Genomic DNA, 25,456 nt, shown 5'->3' on the forward strand with positions numbered 1-25,456 from the left:
TTTCTTCTTCTTCAAACTTCATCTTTCCTTGTGAGACTAGGAATTCTCATTTCACTAGGATTTCAGCTTTTTCTGGTTTGACCATGATTTTCCTCTTTTCCGAGTTTGACTAGGTAATGTCCTAAAACGTCTCTTTTAGCTTCTTTTCCATCTTTACTTCATTTAAACTACAAAACACTAAAACCAACTAAAAAGACACAAAATATCAAGATCTTTCACTCTAAGTTAGGGTGTTAGTAACATAAAATGTCATGAAATGCACACTCAACACTAGACCCGTTGTATTCCTTGATATATCATAATACTATGTGGGCAGCTTCCAAATGTGGTAGCTGGGGTTTGTCCATGTATTGACTTAGAATGTGTATTGTGCGCATATACTAAATCAGGTCAGGTGATGGTCAAATATATCAAGCGCCCAACAAGCCTTTTATATGAAGAAGGATTGTTTATTTCAACTCTCTTAGTTCTACAAAGAGTAAAATTTTGTTCCATTGGAAAGGTGGTCGGCTTAGCACCTAGATACCCATAATCCTCAAGTATCTCAAGTGCATACTTTCTTTGTGACAACACAATTCCTCTAGCGTATGCCTAAGAAATATTTTAATTGCCCAAGGTCTTTTAAATTGAATCGCATATGTAAGAATTGCTTAGTATATTCAATTTCTTGCATACTGTTACCTGCCAAGATAATATCGTCCACATAGACAAAGATGGCAGTAAAACAATTACCTCGGGAGCAGACGAACAATGAGTAATCAGCTTTAGATTGTGTGTAACCAGTGAGCTTAAGAGCTTTAGATAGCTTGAGAAACCATTGCCAGGAAGCTTGCTTAAGTCCATATAAGGACTTATGAAGTTTGCATACTCGTGTCTCCCCCTTTCATCCGAAACCAGGAGGAAGAGACATGTAGACATCTTTTTTTAAGGTAATAGTGAAAAAAAATTATAGGAAATGTTAAATAGTAAAAAAAAAAATTATAAGTAGTAACATCATTTTCATTTTTTAAAGCCCTCATTGAAGAGGCTGTTTTTGTTCTTAGTGATAGTAATTCTCATGTAATTGAAAATTTTGGTTTTTCCTTTTTCAAGAATTCATGTGATTGAAATTTTTTTCATGAGTGACTTTTATATAGATGATTTTTGGATGTAATTAATTGGTTGTAACTTACAGTTACAATTGTACATTATTGCCGAGCAACAATTACATAACAAAAAGGGAACAATGACATAATTAAAAAACACAAAATGAGGAAGTTGAACTATTTGGGACATGGTCTTCCTCATCCTAATTTATTTCTCAATGACCCCAAAAACTATCAAGTACTTTCATTTCAGATAATTGGTCAGAGCTCTCAAAAATTCATGTGTTTAAGTTAAAAAATCAGACATAAAATTTATTTATTTTTAAGCCATACATGGTGGCTAAAGAAAATATTTTTTTTTCTAGACATCATTCAAAGCGTATGGTACTCAAACGCTGCCCCTTATTATTATTTTTTTCCACTCACTGACAAAACTATAACATTTTACTGGTAATAGGATTTATTATTGCTTTAGAGTTTAAGGTGTATAGTTTAGGTATTTAAGATATAAGAGGAGCTCATCTGCTGTAAGACCCCGTATTTTTCAAGGAGTTATTTTAAATATTTTACGAATTTATTTTAAGAATTTTGGAATTTATTTGGAATTTAAAAAGATTTCGGGTTAATTTTTAATTTTTGTTTTAAATTGGGCTTGACCCAAAATTTGACTTTTAAAACTAATAGACTTTCGTCTTTGACTTTGGGCACGTTGGAAAGGTCTCGAGTCCACGAGTTCGTAGACATGCGGCACGCGTCAATCAGAGCTACGGTTTGAAAGATATGGACATGTGAAGTGAGTGGCAAACTTGTAATTTTTATAAAAGTGATCTTTAAAACCCCAAAAGTCAGACATTTCTCTCTCTCTCTCTCTCTCTCTCTCTCTCTCTCTCTCTCTCTCTCTCTCTCTCTCTCTCTCTCTCGCTTCTCACCTTCGCCGCGTCTGCCATCGGCGCGTAGTGGCACGTCCGGCGGCGACTGGGCTAGGTGTTTGGCCCATGCTGCTCGCCTCCCTCCTCTCTCTCTCTCTCCCAGTGGCCTTCGTTTTTCTGGCCGATCACCCACGACGAAGAAATGACGCGGAACAGCCGAGCCTCTCCTCTCCTCGCCGGCAATCTGCATTTTCCGGCCAAATTGCGGCGCCGGACTACCTAGGTTCTCTTCCCCAGGCCACGACAAGTCTCCCAGTGGTTACCCCATGCTCCGATGACCTCAAACAGCGGCGGATCGAAGATTTGTTGTTTGATCGTCTTCTCCGGCCAGTTTCGGCCATTTCCGGCGAGAATTGGCCGTCAACTCAGGTATCGTTTTGGCTCCTCTCGACGTTTCCTTTGTGCCTGTATAATTCGTTTTGGTTGATTTTGAGTTTTGAAATTCGCGCAGGTTGACCATCACGGACCACCGCGGGTCCCACCGCATTTGGCCACACCGATGGCTGGAATTGTTGATTTTTGGCCTCTGGCTGGTCACCCGAAGCTTGTGGTGAGTATTCGGTGATTTTTGTGTGTTGTTTGGGGCGGGCCAGCCACCGTGTGTGGTGGTGGCCGCCCGTTTCGGTCGTCAGTGGCCCAATTGTGTTTCTGAATTGTATTTGTTGATTGTCTGGTCTTAACAGGTACACGGGCTCGGAAAACCTCATTTATGATGCCGTTATGCTGTCGGATTGAAGATCCGAGCAAAGGAACCAAGAAGGGCATTTTTGTCATTTTACGTGGTTAAGCAGTGAGTGAAATTAATTTGTTTAACTGTTTGCTGAATTTCTTGTGTGCATTTGTTTGCTAGGACTTGATTTGACTAGGACTGGATAAGTCTAGGCTTGAATCTTGAGGATGGAATTGATGAATGGATTATGCATTGAGGTTATGAGTTAGGATGTGAATGATTCGAGATTGAGGTTAATAGTTGACGTTTAGGTAATTTATTTGCCAGAATGATGATTATTATTTATTGATGGGATTTAAGATGTGAATTTGAGGAATTATGTTTATTTTGATGCTTGGATGATTGGTGATGAAATTATTGTGTGATTGAATATTTATGGATATTATTGTGAATTATTATTAAGCATGGAAGTTGAGGATTTTATTGAGGATAATTATTTTGTTATTTCACTCATACGAGCTCTAGTGAGCTTACCGGGTTGTTTATTTGAATGATCCGGTGTACCATGGATATGGTGTAGTGTGGTTATTGGTGTTTTGCAGGTTAAGCAGGCTGAGGAGGCAGTGAGGAGAAGACGAGGCAGTGAGACCTATTTTAATTTGATTTAACTGATTTTATACAGTGAATTTTACATAAATGTTTTGGGCTCACACTTTGATTTATTTAACGTATTTATTTATTATATTAAGTGCATGCCTCATTTTTTGGAAAAAAGTTTAAAGGACAAAGTTTCAATGTATTTTTGGGGCCGAGAATCGGGGCGTTACACCTGCCTCAGGGATACCAGCTGTGGTATCCCTTTCTCTCTATCTCCTCTTTCCCTTTTTTTCTCTCTCCTCTCCTACTTCTCTCTTTCTCTCTCTACCGTTACATAAGTCTGCCTGGCAAGTTATCCTCTTAAGATCTAGTATTTGTGGCTTCAGGCCAAAATCTTGGTTAAACTCTAAATCATAAGTCATAAGGTCTACATAGAATCCAAAAATTAATTTAAGTAAAAGTAAAATGAGTCCATTAGATTCTAAGGTTGGACTACTAATAATGTTGGTGAGAAGGATAATAAGCTCAATCACTTCTTTTTTTTTTTTCTTGGCCATGCAGCTCAATCACTTGAGTTTCAGAACAAAATTCAAGCTGCACGTAAAAGCTACATATGTGGAACGTAGAACCTGCAACTGTTAGGTCTAAGGTAAGAAAAGTTAATATCTCAATATCCTTCTTACCAAGTATATTAGTGGTTTTTGGTAGTAAAATGGAATTTACTAAACTAGAACTCTCAAATTACAATTTGTTAAAAAGTATAACTATACAAGATTTATGTAGGATGTTCGACACCCAAACAAGGAATTCAAACGTTTCTGCTATGTTTTTGGTTTCGATTTATGGCTCGAAAATAAATAGGAACAAACCACTTTAAAAATAAGGCATAAATTCAATTTAGACACATAACTATATAAGCTATTTCAACGAGGTCCATGAACTTTAAAATATTTCAAATATACACCCGATCTATTATCTAAATTGAAAAATGAATTTCTGTCCATTGATTCGTTGAGAGATCAGTTAAATGACAACTTGGCTTTTGCTGACCAGGATTACTTGACGACGTGACGCTATCTCAGCAAACATTTCCCGCCAAATGAGCGACACGGGCCCACAATTAATAATAATAGAGAGAGTGAAAGTTTGTAGGCCCGTGCCAAGGGTTAAATGGACCCGTGTCGCTCATTTCTCGCCAAATGGGCGACACAGGTCCACCTAACCCTGACACGGGTCCACAAAGTCATCATCTCTTTCTCGCTCGTTGAACACAAGTGAGAGATTTATATTCGAATTTGAGGGAAACGTGATATTTTTTGGAGACTAAATGGTCAGGAGAGCGTTCGACGAGCGGGAAAGATGTGATGGGTGTGTGGGCCCATGTCAAGTGGACATGTGTTGCTCATTTGACGAGAAATGTATGCTGAGTTGATGCCACGTCGCCAATTAATTCCCGTTAGCAAAAACCAAGTTGACATTTAACTGATATCTCAATAAATTGATGGACGAAATTTCATTTTTCAATTTACATAATAAATCAGGTGTAAATTTGAAATATTTGAAAATTCGTGGACCCCGTTAAAATAGCATATATAATTATATATCTAAATTGAATTTATGCCTAAAAATAAATGAATAAAATGTTTGAGTTTATTGGTAGGGGAAGTTATTTGGGGCCTATTGACAAAAAACCTTTCTTTTTATTTTTATTTTGTATCAAATATATCTTAAAATTATAGATTGTTCTACGAATGCGATGCTAAGTGGGACAAACGTATTCATCATATATTATACTTGATACCAAATATAAAGGAAAAAGTAAAAAAATTCATTTCTTGAATTGGCTTGTCTACACTAAATACCAACCTACTGAATAAGATTCCTTCCCAATACAACAACGCCTCAACTCATTTTTGTAATGACATCCGACACCCCCATATTGAGAGGAAAAGGGGGACTCAAATCCTAGGAAGTACTAGATCAAAGTGCAGTGTAACATCATACTCTTCCCAGCCTCAGTTGAACAACTATAGCCATTTGTTTAAGAATGCGAAACGTATACCGATTAATTGAGACAGAACCTGAACCCGAACCCAATTAAGGTCCTGTCATTCTGCTAAGCTTGCTGCGAAAGTGATGATGTTCTCAGCCACAAGGTACGGCCTAAAATGGCACTCCCATGAACGGAGAGGTATGCAGCATTTAACCTAGCAATCAACAACCAGAAATAAACAAGTCAATATGTAGTTTATGTGTGTTTCTGCACCAGTATGATGTTCTCTTGTGTACATCAAAGCTGCCAAAACAATTTGGAATTACAGATTTACAATTCTGATCTTTGACAGTAGGGAGTATTTGTTCTGTTCTTTCTTTCCTTAACAGAACTGTTAAAAAATTTGTATAGAGAAAGATAAGTTAAAACAAATGTCTTTGTACTTCGCCTAACCTCCAACAGTCAAATTTTATATGATTTGGGGAAATTTCAACTTTAGCATTGGAGAGCCCTTCCTCAAACTTAACTTTTATCCCAAACTTATCCTCATATTTGAAAGAAATATAGGAAAAGGGTTGGAGATGCTCTTATCAGGTGAGGATCTTTTTTATTTCATTTATTTTTTTTTTGTCTTAAAATTTTATGATGGTTGAAACATTGACCCTTTTCACACGTTAAAGGATACAAAATAACAAAACACTTCCGACTCTTTCAAGTTTATTTTTTCTAAATTTATAATTCAGTTAAAATATGTCACATTAACGGAAAAAGGTGAGAAGATGTACTTATCAACATCAGGCGTAGCCAAGGGATCATCTAACTCATCCCTCTGTTCTACAGCTGGTACAGTACCTGCCATAGCTGCAATATCTTGAACACCTTCAACCTGAAACAACCCCCATAAGTATAGGCATCAATCAGTATACATAACATTCCCTCTGTTCTACAAAACAACCACCTCTGCTAGTTGAAAGTTTTTTAAACCAACATTTGACAGCAATCAGTATACATACAGAACTGAATTTATAAGGACTTGCCTGTTGAGGATACTGGCCATAACTAGCATATGCACCATATGCATATAATGATGGATCTTGAGTAGCCCCATACGCATAGACATCATAGCCTTGCCCATAACCATAATACGCACTCCATTGGCTTGGATCTACTTGCTGACCCCAGCTACCAGGTACATCCTACAATAAGGTAATTTGTCAGGTTATGCATGTATGTACAAATATATCTTGTGCATGCATTTGTTGATGTATGTAACAGAAAATTCAAGCACAAAATTAGGCATTCGTATGATTAATCTCTACTATATATAAAAGCTTGAATGTTGATCGACCAAAATATAAAAGCATGTCATTGAGTTATCTCACCCCTTGACCTTTATCCTTGCCCCCCACCCCACGCCCAAAAAAAAAAAAAACTGTAGCCCTCCCCTTCATATTTGTTTTTTCTTATTCATGGTATTTTTCTTATCTCCACAAGTAACATACTAACATTGAAGTTATTTATGGTTAAGTTGAGGAGAACAAATATTTGCAATGACCCATTTAATAAAAAATCTATAAATCTTCATATGTTTCAAAAAATTGGCAAAAACTCTATAAATTTCCTCAACCAAAGATGTTTATCACTTATAAATTTATTAAACATAACATTTAGCACGCAAGGTCGAGGTTTTTATATCTAACATTAAAATAAAAATTTTGTTCTTCCAATTCTTAAAAAGAGAGCTTCAAAACATTCCCAATAATATTGCAAAATACATTATACTCCTCTAAAGTATTTTGAACTCTTCATATTTCTCTTGAAAAATTTACTGTTTCTCACACTCCAGACGACCCACTGCAATGCTATCACTGCACATCTCCATAACTTTTACCCTTCTCCATATGATGGCTGCCAAATAAGGAATTAAATCTATTCTATACACAAAAGCACAAATATGTTAAGTAACCCAGTTCAATCAATGCCGCTTTAGAGAAAAAAGTATCTCTCCCTTCTACTTTTGTCCCTTTTTCTTTTCTTTCAACACTCTATCCCTCTCCTTTATCCTCCAATTTTTTGGACAAAAATAAATAAACAAATAAAAGCTACCTCCTCTTTTCTGTTACTTATTTCTAATAATGTTCTCATCTTCACAGATAAAGTTTATTTGTAATTCAAATTAATTAAATTTTTAGTTAAAAAAAACATATATCTGCAACGATCCACCTAAAACATTCTCTCCTTAATTAAATTCATGATAAAATCAAATAATTCATCAAGGTTGATATAAAATCCAGCTTTACAGTAAAACCTCAGTATTCAAACTTTTTACAAATCATAGCAGCAATATTTATTTAAGTGTTTTTCCTTCATATTCTAGATTATTCAATAATTGATTAGACTATAATTTGCATACAAACTCTCAATGTGTTAGCATAAGAAAGCTAAGCATCTACCCTATCAACCATGAGCATCTAAATTCTAGGTGAAGTTGTAGTCATGTAAATGCAAACAATGTGTTTACAAAAGTCAGGATGACCATTAGTAAACTCATAGTAAAGAACCTTCAACCTCTCATTGTTCCTCAGGATGACCATTAGTAAAACTCTTAGATGAAATATCAACAACCAAGTCAAAGGATATGGCTCCTTGGGATAGCTAAACTCGGACAATAAAGCCCAGCTACAGCTTCCTAAATACAACTGAGCCTCACACATTGGACTGTCCATATTTAACAACCGACCTCTCCATTTCCATGGAAAATCAAAACCATCTGCGCATTCCTGCTTCAATCTCTCTATTCTCAAATCAAAACCATTTCATCTCAATTTTTCAAGACTTAATCCATCCACATATTCCTGTCTTTTAAAATGTAACTGATATTTTTACAAGAGCAAAAACATCATTATGGTTGAAGCAAAATGAGGATTCAATATAGACAAACCAATGAAAATCAATCACCTGTTTAGCTGTTGGGCTCCTCCCCCAAGAAATGCGGATTACTTGCTGACCAATCATCTTTCCCTGCATCCTTTGGATAGCTTCTTCAGCAGATGCCCTAGATGGACAAAAGTGATACCAATAAACAACAAAACGGAAAGTAACATTGTTTTCTTTCTTGAGGGAGGGGATGGGGAGACAAAAGGCATGACAATGACAAGTTATTTTCGCATTGCAACATTTTCTTGCCTCCTCCCATCGTTCATACTTATGCAACTTCTTTTGTTTGAGCTAAGGAGAAATGTGACAAGTGACAACCTAATAACCCAGCATTCTAACTCCCCTACCCATACTTTGGGAAATCAGGAGAGAGAGAGAGAGAGAGAGAGAGAGAGAGAGAGAGAGAGAGAGAGAGAGAGAGAGAGAGAGAGAGAGAGAGAGAGAGATAGAGAACCCATCCCCAGAGCTTTCATTTCAAATTATAAGGACACTCAAGTGAAGGCTTAAATGCTAAACAAACCTTGTCCCAAACTGCACAAAACCACATCCTTTGCCCACAGGAATCTTGACATAGACAATCTCTCCAAACTGCATAAAAGTTTGCTTCAGCTCCTCCTCTGTGACATTAGGATCCAAGTTCCCAACAAAAATCTGCATTAGACATAACCGTATAGATAGTAAGAATACAATGTAAGACACAAAACCCCAATACAATTAAGCATGTCGAACTTACTGTAGTGTTGTTCACATCGTAATCTGCTGGAAGTGTGGGAACTGCTGGTGTAGTGTATGCAGGAATAGGATATACCGCTGCCAGAAAAGTCCACAGGTAAGGCATCTTTGAGTCAGGGTAAATAGACTTTTTCAAAAGAGCTTTGTCGAGATAACAGGAATAATTCCATCTAAGCATACTAAGCGAAGAAACAAAAAAGGAACAAGTCTTTGTGTCAACAACTTGAATTTATTTCTATATCAATTTATGAAATGAATATTACCTTTTGCTGCAGCATATTGCTGCTGAAAACCAGTGGTTTTCTTTGGTGTTGCTGCACTGATACGCATTGGTCTAGTTGAGCAATAAACACCATTCATTTCTGTCATAGCACGGTTCCTTTCTGTCTCATCACCAAACTTGACAAACCCATATCCTTTTGAGCGTCCAGTATTTGGATCAGTCACAACCTTGGCACCTCTAACCGATTGATATCGAGTTCGAAAAGCTTCTTGCAGCTGAAAATCTGTAACATCAGGGGCTAAATCCCCCACGAAAATAGAGTGCTCAGGCCCAGCATCAGGACGTCTTTCCCCAATACCAAAAGAAGCCCAGTTTAACCTAAAAGTTTGTTCAGTTACAGGCATTTGTGTGCCATTGTAAGCATGCAGAATTCTTTCCGCAGCTGCATGAGAAACAAATTCCACAAACCCATAACCCTCAGGCTGGCCAGTGATTTTGTTACGTATTATCTTTATTGAAACCACCTGCATAAACCAATCATTTAAGAGTAAATAATAAAATATCTTTTCAGAACACTGCTATCGAACTGCACACTTTCTTTATAAAAAGACTACATCCATAAAGCTCTTTTTTTTTTTTTTTTTGATAGATAAAAGATTCTATTATTTCTTTCATCCAAACAGATCGAAAGTGAAGCCGAAACTACACATGTCCAAGAGTACCGCGGTCTTATTTCTACAAACACTCAAATACACCTCAACCAAGCAAAGAATAACTTCTTGGCCAAACCCACATCACTCAAAATATTTGCAGCTACGTGACCCAAATTTTTCAAGTGAAAGGACAATGTACAAAAACATGACCACACTCTTGGCATCACTTTTCATAGAATACACCAATGTGGAGATAAAAAGTACAAGGGCTTCTTTTTCGGAGCATATCACAAGTATTAAGTTTTCTCATGAACCACCAACCAAACAAAAATCTGCACTTTAGTAGGTACTCCAGTCTTTCAAACCATTTTATTAAACTCTAAAACAAGATCAACTTGGTATTCTAATATAAAATGAAAAAGAATTTGCAAGGAAAAACTCCAAAATCATGAATAGAATAAAATATGTCCTCGAACCAGACTGGATTCATCCAGATATTATAAATCCAAGACAATAGATCTGACATTTGTGCAAAATTCTCTATTTCCAGTTCCTCCTAATTATAAGTTCCAAGAAATGTAACTAGAGGTTGAAAAGGACACAAGATTAGTAACTACTGCATACTGATGCAATCTAGAAGTAAGAAAACAACGATTGAAAAGATGAGTCACCATTCCAAATGTCTTCCCAAAAGAAGCCCAATGCAGTTTAAAAGAAATGGAACTTACATTCCCCAATTGTTTGTAATTAGAGATTATGGAAGCATGGAAAAGAGGACATCATGTTCAAACAAGACCCATATGTGAGGTAGGCATGCATTCAACAAAGGATAATCAGCTAAACTAAATGTTCTACTCATATGATATAGATTTTGTACATTAGTATTTCTTTTCTCATCCTCTAATTTCAAGTATTGATATTGCACACAGTACTTGAAATTAGAGTTTCGTATATTAAGACCTAATACAAAGAAAAGTTTGTTCTAGTATCAATAAGATTATGTGAAGAGTATGTCAACACTCAAAAATAAAGAAGGTTCCAGCTTGCATGGTTTGAAAATTCTCAAAGCATCATGAACTAGGGATAGAATCTCACATTCATCAGGGTTTATGGAATAGGAGCCCTCCCATTTTGTAGCACAGAGCCAACAGGCCTCCAATGGACCAAACAGTTCAATATCAGAAGAATTCCCTTGCTCCCTTCTAGAAATAACCGTGAATTCCATCTAGTAAATTTGAATAGAACAGTGGAAAATCATATTGCAACCTTCACTCGACCCTTACAAGAATGTAGTATAAATCAACTAGTTATTCACAAGACACCAGCCACATATGATTGCATTAATTGTGAGGCACCAGTCCACTCTGCACCTATTTGGTTTTCAAATATAGGCAGCAACAGCATCCGATACATCTCACCCTCACCTAAAAAAAAATATTCCGGGTCCTTAGTAACTTTGTCATATGCACTCAAATTCTAACAAAACAATATTTTTCAGCTCTACAGCCCATAAATTCTACGTTGCCTGTAGACTGCTCAATGTCTTACCCGCCCTATAGGCCTAAACCTAATAATTAGCCCAAAAAACGTATCCACAAAATCCATGCATTATCACTAACCACAATCCAAATAACCTAATAAACAATGCTTGAATCAAAGACTAATCCTACATCGGTTGAACCGTCATCATAGAAAGAAAAAATATATTAAATATAATTTTTTTTTTTTAAGCGCCACTGAAAGCAATTAACTCCAAGCAATCCCAAACCGTAAACAACACGAAAATTCAAGAAATACCCAATTTTATTCAAAGTGAATTTTTTATTATATACTCTAAAATAGCCACTAAACCCTAATATGTATTATAAGAGAGAGAGAGAGAGAGAGAGAGAGAGAGAGAGAGAGAGAGAGAGACCTCGCCGGTGTGAGCAAAGCAGTTACTGAGGTAATTATCGTCGACCCAATACTGTAAATCCCCAATCCAGAGGGTTCGGACCTCTTCCACTGAAGTTGGCTGATGATGATGATGATGCTGCTGCTGCTGGTACCCCTGAGACGACGCCGTAGAAGCCGCCATTATGGTTGGCGGTTGAGGCTGCGCGCTCATCATTTTGTTTTCTTTGTTTTTTATTTTGAAACTTTTTTTCTTTTCTTCGCTCTCCTGTGGCTGCTCTTCTTTGTACCCAGGGACTGGGACCAACACGGCAACCCGGGGTTAGGCCTTCTATGCTAAAACTCATTTTTTTGATAGCTATAGCCAATTTGGGTGTTGTAATTGTGTTTTTGAAGGTGCAGTTCTACTGTGACGCTGATACTCAAATTTGGATATCAGGAATTTATACCCAATTAAATTATGTCTAATCTTGATTAATTAACCTATAATTTAAAATTTAAAATTTAAATATTTATGAAAATTATACCATTAATTGTATTTTTAAAAAAATTTTAATTTAAGGTCAATATTAAATATTTTTGAATATTTTATTTGTTAACCCAAATTATAATTTTTCTATTTTATTACTCAAAAACGAAAAACACAACATAACAAATTTTATTTCATGATTGGGTACATACAAAAAACACATAAAGGAAACCACACTAGGCGACCAACTAATGTCTAAAATGAAGACATAAAATTAAACAACAACACCCAACAACAAACTCACGAGGAACGAACAGCAAGCTAGAAAAGTAAAAAGCGAAAACAATAAACGATCTAAACAACCACAATGCATGGAACGAACTAAGGCTGCCCTTTGGTTTGGTTTTTACCGAACCAACTGACTACCGACCGAATTTTTTTGGTTTGGTATACCGATTTTCACAATTCGAAAATCCAAAATTCAAAACCGAAAATATCCGAAAAAAGTTGGTTTGGTTTTGGTAAAAACTGAAAAAAGTTGGTAAACTGACCGATTACCGAAAGTTATTACCGAAAAAACCAAAATATATACCAAAAAAATTGAAATAATTACCGAAATTTAGTTATATATGCTTATATAATACTGTTATGTTAGTGGTACAATAAATATTAAACTACTAATATCTTAAACAACTATTAAAAAATATAATTGTATAATGTTATCATATTAATATTATCAAAAGTGTGAATTAAGATATAGAGTTATTCTCTAATAAAGTAAATGTTATTATTTTTAGCAAAATAAAAATCTCATATTTAGGTAAGTAATGCATATATATATATATATACACTCATATTTATCGATATATATACATACTAAATTAATAGGATATGTACTTATACATATTATTAAACTAATTATATTAGTATATATTATTACTAGGAAAAAATACTAGTACTATACTAAACTACCAATACTACTCGTGCAAATATATATTCATCAAACATTATATTTTATGCATCATATTTGATTAAATTTTAATTTATATTGGTATATAATAATTAGTATAATTATAATTAAACTGAAAATAAACCGAAGATATACCGAAGTAAACTGAAAATGAACCGAAGTAAATCGAAAATGAACCGAAAATGTCTGATACCAAAATTACTGAAATCGAACCGAAAACTGAAATTTACCAAACATTACCAAACCAAAAAATACCGAAACCGAAAAATACCGAATTTTTTGGTTTTGGTTTGGTAAGCCCCAATACCGATCTGAACCGATCGATGGACAGCCCTAGAACGAACGGATGATGATTCCCAACTTAATCATATGATGCATGTCACGCCCCGAAACCCAGGTACGTAACAGAGGCACCTATCTTGAGAATACCTGAGACTACAACAACCAATCCCCTGGTGTTATAATCCCAAATATCCACAAAATAGGTTAAGCCTTTTGGTTTAGTAAAAATGGGTTGGATCAGAGTGCTTGAGTTTGCAGCGGAAAGTTTATTCAGAAATAATTAATTCATAATTAAACCAACCCTCGGAGCTACTATTGTTTAGAGTAACTTCAAAGAAACTGTTTATATAGACTCGATAATTCAAAAGTAGACAACCCAAGGACTCAGTGTATATACAAGATATGACCAAGGGTATATAAAGATAGTAAAAGGACACCAAGGACCTGCCCAAGGAAAATATACTGACTAAACAGGAACACAGGAGTTGACAAGCTCGAGACCGCACCACCACCCCTCAATCGAGGCCGTCAAAGTCCACACGCGCAGCACCTGAGAGGGAGAAAAACAACAATGTAGGGGTGAGCATCACATACGTTCATTGCTCCCCCTCAGGGAACTCCCTGCTAGGTTTGAAAAATAGTTTGAGGTAATTTAAAATCAAATGCACAACACAAACCAGTTGTCAAGCTTTGTAAAACGAGTAGCATGCTCATACAATTTTCAAAATACAGTTTTCCGGGCCCAAGTTCAGAATCATACCTGTTGACCAGCCGTTAGGGCTAACTACCCTCTCACAAAAGCATAACAAAGTCCTGCAGTCATTTGACTGGGACAGGGTAGCGAAAGTGGCCATTTCATGGTTGTACCGCCTAGACTGGCCTCCCAAGAAGGACAATCGACCAGTCCGTCCGTACAACCCCTCATGAGGTTTTGGGGATCGAAACCCAGGGTCTACCGTAAGGGACCTTTCACTCTCAAGTCAAACACAATAACAATCTCACGAGAATATGCATAACAGTCATCATTCTCATCATCATAAAACCAAGCAGATATGCCAATCAAAAAACATGCATCTTTATCACACAGTATTTATTATATAGTACATGCAGGAAATCCACTAGTCAGAGTGTGTTGTCCCCCTACCTAGGGTCCAAAGCTTTTGCTTGTTTTCGAGTACAAATCACAATTTGCCACGTCGCAACGATCTCCTTTAGGTAACTGGAGTTCCTAGTTTGACAACAACTGGTGTTAAAAACGGTCTTCACGTAAATTGATGACCTTGTCTGTTAAGACCAGGTATAATTCAGAGGTTTGGCACTAGCGTAACTGCTAGGCTTCTCTGAATTCTTAATCCGATATGACCTTGCACCCCGAGGCAAACAGTCATGTCAGACCGTGTGGTTTCTATATCTATTTTAATTTATTGTCGAGGAGGTTGATCAGATATGAACCTATAACGTGACCAGGTCAGTGCATGGGGAAACTGAGGGAGCTCTGGCTCAGTACCCAACGCCTGTATGCTCATGGACTGACCTTAGTCATCACGTTATTTGGTTACCACTGATATGGCCTCAATATTTATTAAGTTCATTTGATAATAACAGTTAAACGGCGTTCCGTCTATAACCACAACTTAAATAACTGCAGATTAAATAAGCTGGGTTAAGGGTATACCTGTTGAAGACTTCCCACGGGCAGAGTCTCGGTACTACTAGACTTGCTAAGTAACAAGATTAAAAGAACCTAATTAACAAGAGATTAATTTAACAAAATTTTAGCAGAAGTTCGACAGGGATCAAGAAATTACCTATGGAGCTCAGAAATGATTTTTTTTTTTTTAAACTTCACCAAAACATAGCCTTCACACTATTAGAATTGAAGAGCTCGTCGCCACGATCGCGTAGGCGAAATCAGATCGTCGATCGGAGCTCCAGAACTCAAGATAAACTCAAAACAAGATTGAAGAAGAGAGAGAAAGGAGGAGAGAGGAGAGAGAAGCTCTCTCTTGGGAAGCGTGCGGCTGAATTGGTGAGGGATCAGCTGGGATGTGCGGCACTATTTATAGGGAGAGTGAGTGAGTCAACTCGGTTGACTCATCCGAGTTGACTGGGTTGACTCAAGTCAACCGTCACAAAATGGGCCAATGAGGAAGTGACACGTGGCATGTGCACTAACACTTGGCTGCACATGCAGCCATTAGATCTTGCTGCCATGCAACATTGGACGCTCCAGATTGTGCCACGTGGCGCGATCTGGTGTTTTTCCTATTTTATTTTCTTTTTCCTATTTTTCTCAACTTCAAAAATTAATTAAAAATACCTCGGGACTCAGAAAAATACCCCGAAAAATACTACGGACTCGTATCGACTAGTACTAATTAACTATGAGGTCAAATTACCAATTTGCCCTTTATAAAAATTTCGAAAATTTCAAGCTCCACAAACTAAGAAAATTTAGGAAATTCATAAAATAATTTCCCGGACTCGGAATAATACGAGACTTGCACCGTTGGGTTCGTGAGTAAAAGTACTACCTTTTAAAGTTCTAACTTGGGTCAAAACCCTAGTCAAAATTGGTCAAACAATTTAAAGCTCAAGGTGAAAAAAAAAAAAAATTAGATTTTCTAACAAATAAATTCTATAAAACCTTTTTTGAAAATAAGGAAAAATCACAAAATAAATTTGAAAATTTCCGGGTGTCACATCCTCCCCTACTTAGAAAAAATCTCGTCCTCAAGATTACCAAGGGTGCTCGAACCAAAAGTGGGTACGTGGACTCTAGTTCCCGTACAACGTTTTCCCCTTTACGTTCTCAATCAATCATAATCCAACTTTACTTGAGTGATAAAGCATGCATAACAAAAACTCTCGAGAAAAATACCTCTATTGATCAAGTCGAAATACTGGAGACTCATTTTTAAAAAGATAAAAACAAGCTACGGTTGATATCAGTCCCCAAAGACACTTCCGTTGATCTGACGATACCGTAATGTCGAGGATCCTTCTGATAACCAAACCCGTAAACTAAAGCGAAAAACGGAGACCTCCATTGATCTCGACTATAAGTGATACTAGAGATAATTTCTCCTCACAACAGTCGTTCGCCCAATGTTAGCCGTTGACCTTTTGCTGTGCGTTCATTTGGTTTGGTGGCTGAGCGTGGTTTTGACGTCGGGGCGGCATCTTGTCAACAGAACTGACAGACTAAAAGAAAAATGGGCAGACTTAACAATGACTTTCAAGAATAGAAGAAAAGGATGATAAACAAGAGAATTTCGAACAAGACTCTTGGAAGAAGAAAGAATTTCAGATGACTCTATTTCGAAAACATTTTCAGGAAAATAGCTCTGATACCATTTTAAACTGTCACGCCCCGAAACCCAGGTACGTAACAGAGGCACCTATCTTGAGAATACCTGAGACTACAACAACCAATCCCCTGGTGTTATAATCCCAAATATCCACAAAATAGGTTAAGCCTTTTGGTTTAGTAAAAATGGGTTGGATCAGAGTGCTTGAGTTTGCAGCGGAAAGTTTATTCAGAAATAATTAATTCATAATTAAACCAACCCTCGGAGCTACTATTGTTTAGAGTAACTTCAAAGAAACTGTTTATATAGACTCGATAATTCAAAAGTAGACAACCCAAGGACTCAGTGTATATACAAGATATGACCAAGGGTATATAAAGATAGTAAAAGGACACCAAGGACCTGCCCAAGGAAAATATACTGACTAAACAGGAACACAGGAGTTGACAAGCTCGAGACCGCACCACCACCCCTCAATCGAGGCCGTCAAAGTCCACACGCGCAGCACCTGAGAGGGAGAAAAACAACAATGTAGGGGTGAGCATCACATACGTTCATTGCTCCCCCTCAGGGAACTCCCTGCTAGGTTTGAAAAATAGTTTGAGGTAATTTAAATCAAATGCACAACACAAACCAGTTGTCAAGCTTTGTAAAACGAGTAGCATGCTCATACAATTTTCAAAATACAGTTTTCCGGGCCCAAGTTCAGAATCATACCTGTTGACCAGCCGTTAGGGCTAACTACCCTCTCACAAAAGCATAACAAAGTCCTGCAGTCATTTGACTGGGACAGGGTAGCGAAAGTGGCCATTTCATGGTTGTACCGCCTAGACTGGCCTCCCAAGAAGGACAATCGACCAGTCCGTCCGTACAACCCCTCATGAGGTTTTGGGGATCGAAACCCAGGGTCTACCGTAAGGGACCTTTCACTCTCAAGTCAAACACAATAACAATCTCACGAGAATATGCATAACAGTCATCATTCTCATCATCATAAAACCAAGCAGATATGCCAATCAAAAAACATGCATCTTTATCACACAGTATTTATTATATAGTACATGCAGGAAATCCACTAGTCAGAGTGTGTTGTCCCCCTACCTAGGGTCCAAAGCTTTTGCTTGTTTTCGAGTACAAATCACAATTTGCCACGTCGCAACGATCTCCTTTAGGTAACTGGAGTTCCTAGTTTGACAACAACTGGTGTTAAAAACGGTCTTCACGTAAATTGATGACCTTGTCTGTTAAGACCAGGTATAATTCAGAGGTTTGGCACTAGCGTAACTGCTAGGCTTCTCTGAATTCTTAATCCGATATGACCTTGCACCCCGAGGCAAACAGTCATGTCAGACCGTGTGGTTTCTATATCTATTTTAATTTATTGTCGAGGAGGTTGATCAAATATGAACCTATAACGTGACCAGGTCAGTGCATGGGGAAACTGAGGGAGCTCTGGCTCAGTACCCAACGCCTGTATGCTCATGGACTGACCTTAGTCATCACGTTATTTGGTTACCACTGATATGGCCTCAATATTTATTAAGTTCATTTGATAATAACAGTTAAACGGCGTTCCGTCTATAACCACAACTTAAATAACTGCAGATTAAATAAGCTGGGTTAAGGGTATACCTGTTGAAGACTTCCCACGGGCAGAGTCTCGGTACTACTAGACTTGCTAAGTAACAAGATTAAAAGAACCTAATTAACAAGAGATTAATTTAACAAAATTTTAGCAGAAGTTCGACAGGGATCAAGAAATTACCTATGGAGCTCAGAAATGATTTTTTTTTTTAAAAACTTCACCAAAACATAGCCTTCACACTACTAGAATTGAAGAGCTCGTCGCCATGATCGCGTAGGCGAAATCGGATCGTCGATCGGAGCTCCAGAACTCAAGATAAACTCAAAACAAGATTGAAGAAGAGAGAGAAAGGAGGAGAGAGGAGAGAGAAGCTCTCTCTTGGGAAGCGTGCGGCTGAATTGGTGAGGGATCAGCTGGGATGTGCGGCACTATTTATAGGGAGAGTGAGTGAGTCAACTCGGTTGACTCATCCGAGTTGACTGGGTTGACTCAAGTCAACCGTCACAAAATGGGCCAATGAGGAAGTGACACGTGGCATGTGCACTAACACTTGGCTGCACATGCAGCCATTAGATCTTGCTGCCATGCAACGTTGGACGCTCCAGATTGTGCCACGTGGCGCGATCTGGTGTTTTTCCTATTTTATTTTCTTTTTCCTATTTTTCTCAACTTCAAAAATTAATTAAAAATAGCTCGGGACTCAGAAAAATACCCCGAAAAATACTACGGACTCGTATCGACTAGTACTAATTAACTATGAGGTCAAATTACCAATTTGCCCTTTATAAAAATTTCGAAAATTTCAAGCTCCACAAACTAAGAAAATTTAGGAAATTCATAAAATAATTTCCCGGACTCGGAATAATACGAGACTTGCACCGTTGGGTTCGTGAGTAAAAGTACTACCTTTTAAAGTTCTAACTTGGGTCAAAACCCTAGTCAAAATTGGTCAAACAATTTAAAGCTCAAGGTGAAAAAAAAAAAATTAGATTTTCTAACAAATAAATTCTATAAAACCTTTTTTGAAAATAAGGAAAAATCACAAAATAAATTTGAAAATTTCCGGGTGTCACAATGCATTTCCTTCTCGGATTCAAATGTGCTTAATCAGGTTGGCTTTCAGGGATGCGTTTGCATTTCTTGACTTGATCAACTACCTTCGAGCATTCATCTCTAGTAATGAGAGTGGCGGACGTCCGGTCTCACATGGTTCTACGCCATCGTATTCTTGTTCTACCCTTTAATTGCTGACTGCTACATCTATTGGCTCATCGGTGCAGTCATCTTCAAGGCGCTCATCCTCCACGATCATATTTGCATCATATGGTGCATTTCCTTCTCAGATCCATATGTGCTTAATCAAGTTGGCTTTTCAGGGATGCGTTTGCATTTCTTAACTTGATCAACTGCCTTCGAGCATTCATCTCTGGTAATGAGAGTGGCAGACTTCCGATTTCACATGGTTCTACGCCATCGTATTCTTGTTCTACCATTTTATTACTGATTGCTACATCTATTGGCTCATCGATGCAGTCATCTTCAGGGTGCTCATCCTCCACAATCATATTGTGTAAAATGATGCACGCCTTCATGATATACCCAAGGTTAACCTTTTCCCACATACAGATAGGTCATTTTATAATCTGCCACCTGGCTTTTATAATCTCAAATGCCCTCTTCACATCCTTTCGGTAGCCCTCTTTGTCTTTTTGCAAATAGCTTGCTCAGATCTCCTATAGGGGTGTGTAATGAAGTAATCAGAGTAGCTCATTGAGGGTAGATCTCGTCTGCAAGATAGTACAGAATTTTGTATTCCATACCATTCACGATGTACTTGACACGGTGGTTCTGGCCAAGAATCTCATAATCAAAGAGATGCGAACAATCGAGCACCGTGATGTCATTATTGGATCTAGTAAATCCAAATTTTGCATGTCATACCCACGTGTCATACGAGGCAACGACTTATAGAATAACAGTTGGGACATGGTAATGCCCACGGTAATAAGCTTAGTCAGCCATTAGACAATTTTGCCACACTCAATGCATGTAATCTAAGCTATCAATCATACTTGGAAATCCTCGTTGGTTCCCTTTTGGCAAAAGCTTTCTTATATCGGTCACAGTAGGTTGGCAAAGATACTCATCTTCGTAGTTGTTTGATCGAGATGGCCTTCACAAACTTCTTAAGGATGTTCGTATGGTTGTTTGGCTTATGGTCGGTTGCTCCAAGATCAGATCATATGAGCGTCATATGCCATTACCCACAAGGCCGCCGTCACCTTTTGATGAAATGTGCAACCTATTCTACCGAGGGCGTTGGGTCTTGCTCGAAATACTCATCATGGCCACAAACATCTTCAAGAATCCTATTGAATAGTGGTAGGTGCATGCGATATCGCCTGCGGAAGGTCATAGTGTCCTCCAAAGGGGCGTCGATGAAGTAGTGTTCCCTGAAACGTTCGTGCCCGACTTCCCTACTCCTGTGTGTGTATCGGCGATTTGAAGACGTACCGCCGTGCCTTTTATGTTCGGCAGTGTCTCCATGAGCCCCGTCAATGAGCCAACGCCCCACAAGCTCCCTCCCTTCATCTTCCCTTTCGTAATCGGATTTTGAAGACGAGGATAATGAAAACACGTACCGAGGCCACATGCTTGTGTTGATGGATTCAAATATTATCTTGAAAATAAAGTGAGTGTAAAGAGTATCTCATATAGTGGTATTTAAATGGAAGCCATATGCATTCGAGATAATGATTGAATGATTCACATTCATTTGCTTTATGATGGTGTAGTCATGTAGAACATTTGGTCTAGCATGCAGTAATGGTAGTATGCATTTGTCTTATCAACTGTTGTACGAATAAAGGTGCATGCATTAGTCTTATCACAATAATGGTAGGAATCCAATGTTGAATTCAAATGACTGTTACTTAATCAGATAATTGAAATACAAACGTAGTTCGATTACAATCAAATACTTGAAATTCAAACCTAGTTATAGTTAACTAAAAATACCCATAGTGTGATTGGTTAAGACTGGAAAGATCTGGGGAGTAGTCCTCGTGAGATTTTTGGTATCTTGCATCTCCAACTTTGCCATGACGCCAGCTTGTTTACGCTCCCAATACCTTCTGTTGATGCTCAAAAATGGTAAAGCAGTCAACGTCGAGTCAAACCACGTGGACTTGTTGACCCACCACTGAGTAGAAGACACGTCGAAGTGGGATAGGAACAGGTAGCTAGATTCGACCAATGAATAATGGAGAAAGAGTAATATCCAATGCACCCTGCACAAGTACACAAAAGTGAGCGGGAAGGGCACCGGTGTGGTACCGGCCGAAGCTCCTCTGACGCTCAAGTCAGTGTTCAGAGAATCTGTGAGCAGAGCGAGTGAATAGTATAATATTGATTGAATTGTCATTTTGTGACAAGAAGGTACCTCTTTTATAGTACCTTTGGAAGAGTGTCAACCAATCCGGTGATGACACGTGTCCCTTGTGATGACTTGCACTATAGGAGCGCCACGTGTCACCGGTCTCGAGGATCCGAGCGAGTTGACACGGGTCGAGGGCCCAGGAGGCTTGAGCTTGGGAGGCCGGAGCCTAAGAGGCCGGGGGCCCAGGGGGCCAGAGCCTAGGAGGCCGGAGCCTAGGAGGTCGTGGCCTAGGAGGCCGGTGCCTAGTAGGTCAGGGGCTAGGAGCCCAGGAAGGGCTTAGTCTTTTGGGCCTAGGCCCAAACAGTATGATGTTAAGCCTTGTGTGACTTGTCGTTATGCTCAGACGATTAATCATACGAACACCTTCGTTAATGGAGAGGTTTTGGCTCATGATAAATTGCTTTTCTTGTTCTTGCATCATCTCGAGTCTCACATTCTCTCTTGCTTCCCTTGCACTCTTTCTCTTGTCTCGAATGTAGGAGAAGTTGTGTGTTGTCATTATACACGTCAATCTTCTCACCTGTGAGGTCTTGGTAGGATTCAGCTACCTTGGTCCGTTTTGAGCGGTTTCGCCCTGGTGGCCTCGACCTAGGGCCACATATTGGCTGAAATGGCAGTGGGTTGTGGTTTGTGCCTAGTGGAATGCTTGGTTCGGCTCTTTTACTCTCGGGAGTGGATTGATCGTCGGTGGCAGTATTAGGTGTACGCACTCGGGTCACCGTGTTTGCCGCCGCATACTTAGTATTTTCTTTTAAATCATCCCAAATATATAGAAAATCAAACGTTCTTCTGGTCTTGTCCTTATAAGTATTGATATATATATATATATATATATCAATATGTAATTTTAAAAAAAAAAATGAGAGGGATGATCTGGGCCATTGGTTTCCAACGATCCAAAGATCCAAACCGCTTATTTTTGTTTTTTTTTTTAAAAAAAAATGAGTCATTGGTGTGTGATCTAGGTCGTTCATCCCACAACGGCTCTGTGATCAGAGCCACACGTCCAAGCCACGCGCGAGAAGGCGCCTCATCCAACAACAATGACCACGCGCGAGGCCCGCCTCTGTAGCAGCTGATATCATTTCTCTCTCTCCTGCTTTTGCTTTTTGAACGTGGGCCCAGTATTATTTGGCTTTCACAAAAGTATATACCCAGTTATTACTTACAATATGGGTATCAACCCATTTTGACTATAATTTTTCGGCCCATAGTGAGGTTTTATGGCCAAATGTGAGTCATTTTAGCTTTTGGGTATCAAATTTCTGGTGCACAGTAAAGAGCCTTAAGAATGTAATAACTGCAACGACATCGTTTTCTTATACGAAAACCCTTAGGAAAATGAGAAATTTGCACATTTACCATCCAGACTATAGGGGGTGTGTGCATTACCACCCAAACAAAATTGTTTTACTAATTGTCATACAAACTTTGTTTCGTGTAGCAATGTACCACCTACCGTTAATTCCATCTATTTTACGTACTAATTGCCATATAGACTTTGTTCTGTGTAGCCACGTCAGCATTTAACAGAAAAATAGATAGAATATAACAGTAGGTAGTACATTGCAAAATGGAACAAAGTTTGTATGATAATTAGTAAAAAAAATTTATTTAGGTGGTAAATGCACACACCCTTTATAGTTTGGGTGGTAAATGTGCAAATTTCTGTAGGAAAATTATTGAATTAGTTCATTACTTAGTAGTGTATCGGTTACACAGAATAATTTCTCCCTATGTTAACCCCTTGCTAGTTATTGGTCAAAAAAAAAAAAAATCACTTGCTAGTTGGTGCTCTCATCGTTGCAACACGTATACACATGCCAACCTCTGCATTCCGCAACAGCTCAAATTTTGTCTTGGAACTTGATTGAACTAATTGTCCTTCTCACCGACATTATTGATGATCTAGGCCTAGAATCTAATGGACCCTTAGGCCCCGTTTGTTTCACTGTGCTAGCCTGGATAATGTTAAATAAGCCCATAATATCATGTTTGGCACAAACAAGGCTAAGCTTAAGTGGAACTCCAGTATCTGACCCAACTTAAAATCACCTTCTTAGGCGTTGTAGTACAACACGGTCTCAGACCATTCGCTAAATAACCCATGTGTTCTCTCCCGCAAAATAGCACCCATCAGCTCGCGCATACCTCAACGATCGTGCACACCTCAATGCTCGACGCCGTTCATCTTCACTCAGTCGGTGAGCTCTCTCTCTCTACTCTCTTCCTATCTCATTCTCTTTGGCTCTACTATGTTCTTTGTTGATGATTGGGTTTTCTTTTTTTGTTTTGACAGCTAAATCTGAGGTCTTTTTTTTTTTTTTTTTTATCTATGGCCTTAATTTAATTGACTTTTTTTTTTTTTTTGATAACTGATAGGTGTTCATTGAAGTAATTATATGTCAATTTATTGGAGTTTTTTTAGCATTTGTATTTTTCAATTTTTTGGGATTTTTTTTTTTTGTTATATACGTATCTACAATTTTTTTGGGTTTTTTTACAATGAAATATTGGAAGTAATAGTAATATATTCTTACTTACGTGACTATGCATGATTAAGTTGAAGTGATGTTTTAGTGAGTTTATCAAAGTAATAGATGATTTGTATCCATATTGATTTAGGTAATAATTTTTTCCAGGTATCTACTCGCTCAGTTTTGGTTCTTTTCTCTTTTATTTGCTCATTTTCTTTGTTTGTCTTGGTCTTGGTTGATTATTCCTGTGAGATTTCTGATTCTACTTGGTCAATTATGATTCTTTTTCTAATTGTGATTTTGTTATTGATAGGATTCAAAATCATAGATGAGAATTTAATCTAACTTTGCTATTTAATCCCAATTGTGATTTTGTCCTTATGACACCTATTATTAAAGTGTCATAAGGACCTTCATTTACTTATGGAAAATGGATGTACATTGTCAGAATGTACTTAACCTATTGAAGAACCTAATAAGGTAGAACCTCATTACAAGGGTACGTAGTACCTTAGTCGGTACGGACCTTTACAAAGAACAAGTACTTTTATGTTGGCAACACTTGAAGGACCTCCTTATGTTCCTCAACAAGCAAGGAAGTTGAATCCAAACAAGATTGGACCTCCTCCATAATACAAAATGGACTTGAATCCTCCCCAAACAAGGATTCCAGCATAAAAGTTCACTCCTAAAAGGAGTATGCTTCCCGGTGATTACAAGCTTAGCAAGCTTACAATTCTTAGGCCATGATGATTAATTCATCCTCTATAAATACTCTATCATTTGCTCAAGATCAAGGTAATGTCATTCATGGCTCCAACCTTATTTACGTGATTTTATTCAAGTACCTTACTGATTTGATCGTTGTAGGGCCCTTGGCGGGCACCACACTGATGCCTCCTCAGTTCCAAGGGTTTTCCTATGTCTTTTTTGGCAAGGTATATATATCAATCAACAAAATGGCTATTTTATGCTTCAACAATTGGTGCTTTCATTGAGAGCTAAATTCAAGAACTTCTCGCTTCGAGTAGCTCTCTAATTCATTCAACTAAAAGAGTGTGATCGAGCTCTTGATCATATGAAGCTTTTTAGATCAAAGCATCGATATACTGTCTGTACCATAAATTCATAGAAACCCCAAAGCAGGGTAGTATATTTCTTGTTCTTAATTATATTCTTGAATATGCAATCTATATTTTGTTCTACTCACA

General features: G+C 37.9%; 2 protein-coding genes and 1 long non-coding RNA gene across 9 annotated transcripts in view; 1 reads left to right on the forward strand and 2 right to left on the reverse strand.

The window, feature by feature from the left end:
* Positions 1-3,598: 3,598 nt before the first annotated feature.
* The window catches only part of LPAT3 (lysophosphatidyl acyltransferase 3), a 36,714-nt gene continuing 14,856 nt past the window's right edge, over positions 3,599-25,456 (forward strand). For 2 of the 5 annotated variants that reach the window (XM_086247585.1, XM_086247599.1), the window contains exon 1: positions 3,601-3,930. The gene's annotated coding sequence lies outside the window, so the exon portion shown is untranslated. Of the gene's footprint in view, positions 3,940-25,456 lie in introns of all 5 variants that reach the window. The other 3 variants (XM_086247616.1, XM_086247593.1, XM_086247607.1) reach the window with 3 other exon arrangements.
* Positions 5,089-12,066, reverse strand: LOC147299628 (polyadenylate-binding protein RBP47B'-like). 3 transcript variants are annotated; one of them, XM_086247979.1, is made up of 9 exons: positions 11,735-11,855; positions 10,915-11,243; positions 9,207-9,690; positions 8,945-9,021; positions 8,732-8,862; positions 8,233-8,329; positions 6,312-6,470; positions 6,060-6,160; positions 5,089-5,488 (listed from the first exon to the last, which is right to left on the reverse strand). In XM_086247979.1, exons 2-9 carry the CDS (start codon positions 10,918-10,920, stop codon positions 5,398-5,400), a joined length of 1,146 nt encoding a protein of 381 aa, XP_086104105.1. In that variant the 5' UTR covers positions 10,921-11,243; positions 11,735-11,855; the 3' UTR covers positions 5,089-5,397. The 3 variants fall into 3 exon arrangements, with proteins under 3 accessions (XP_086104105.1, XP_086104099.1, XP_086104092.1); XM_086247973.1 differs by lacking the exon at positions 10,915-11,243 and having other exon boundaries at positions 8,945-9,018; positions 11,735-12,066; XM_086247966.1 differs by lacking the exon at positions 10,915-11,243 and having other exon boundaries at positions 11,735-12,066.
* LOC147299629 (uncharacterized) lies at positions 17,823-18,713 on the reverse strand. The gene is made up of 3 exons (XR_015120088.1): positions 18,510-18,713; positions 18,377-18,422; positions 17,823-17,929 (listed from the first exon to the last, which is right to left on the reverse strand). It is a non-coding gene; the product is annotated as an uncharacterized LOC147299629 (long non-coding RNA).

This window comes from Dryas octopetala, chromosome 1, assembly GCF_963921425.1.
Source record: "Dryas octopetala chromosome 1, drDryOcto1.1, whole genome shotgun sequence".
Classification (NCBI taxonomy): domain Eukaryota; kingdom Viridiplantae; phylum Streptophyta; class Magnoliopsida; order Rosales; family Rosaceae; genus Dryas; species Dryas octopetala.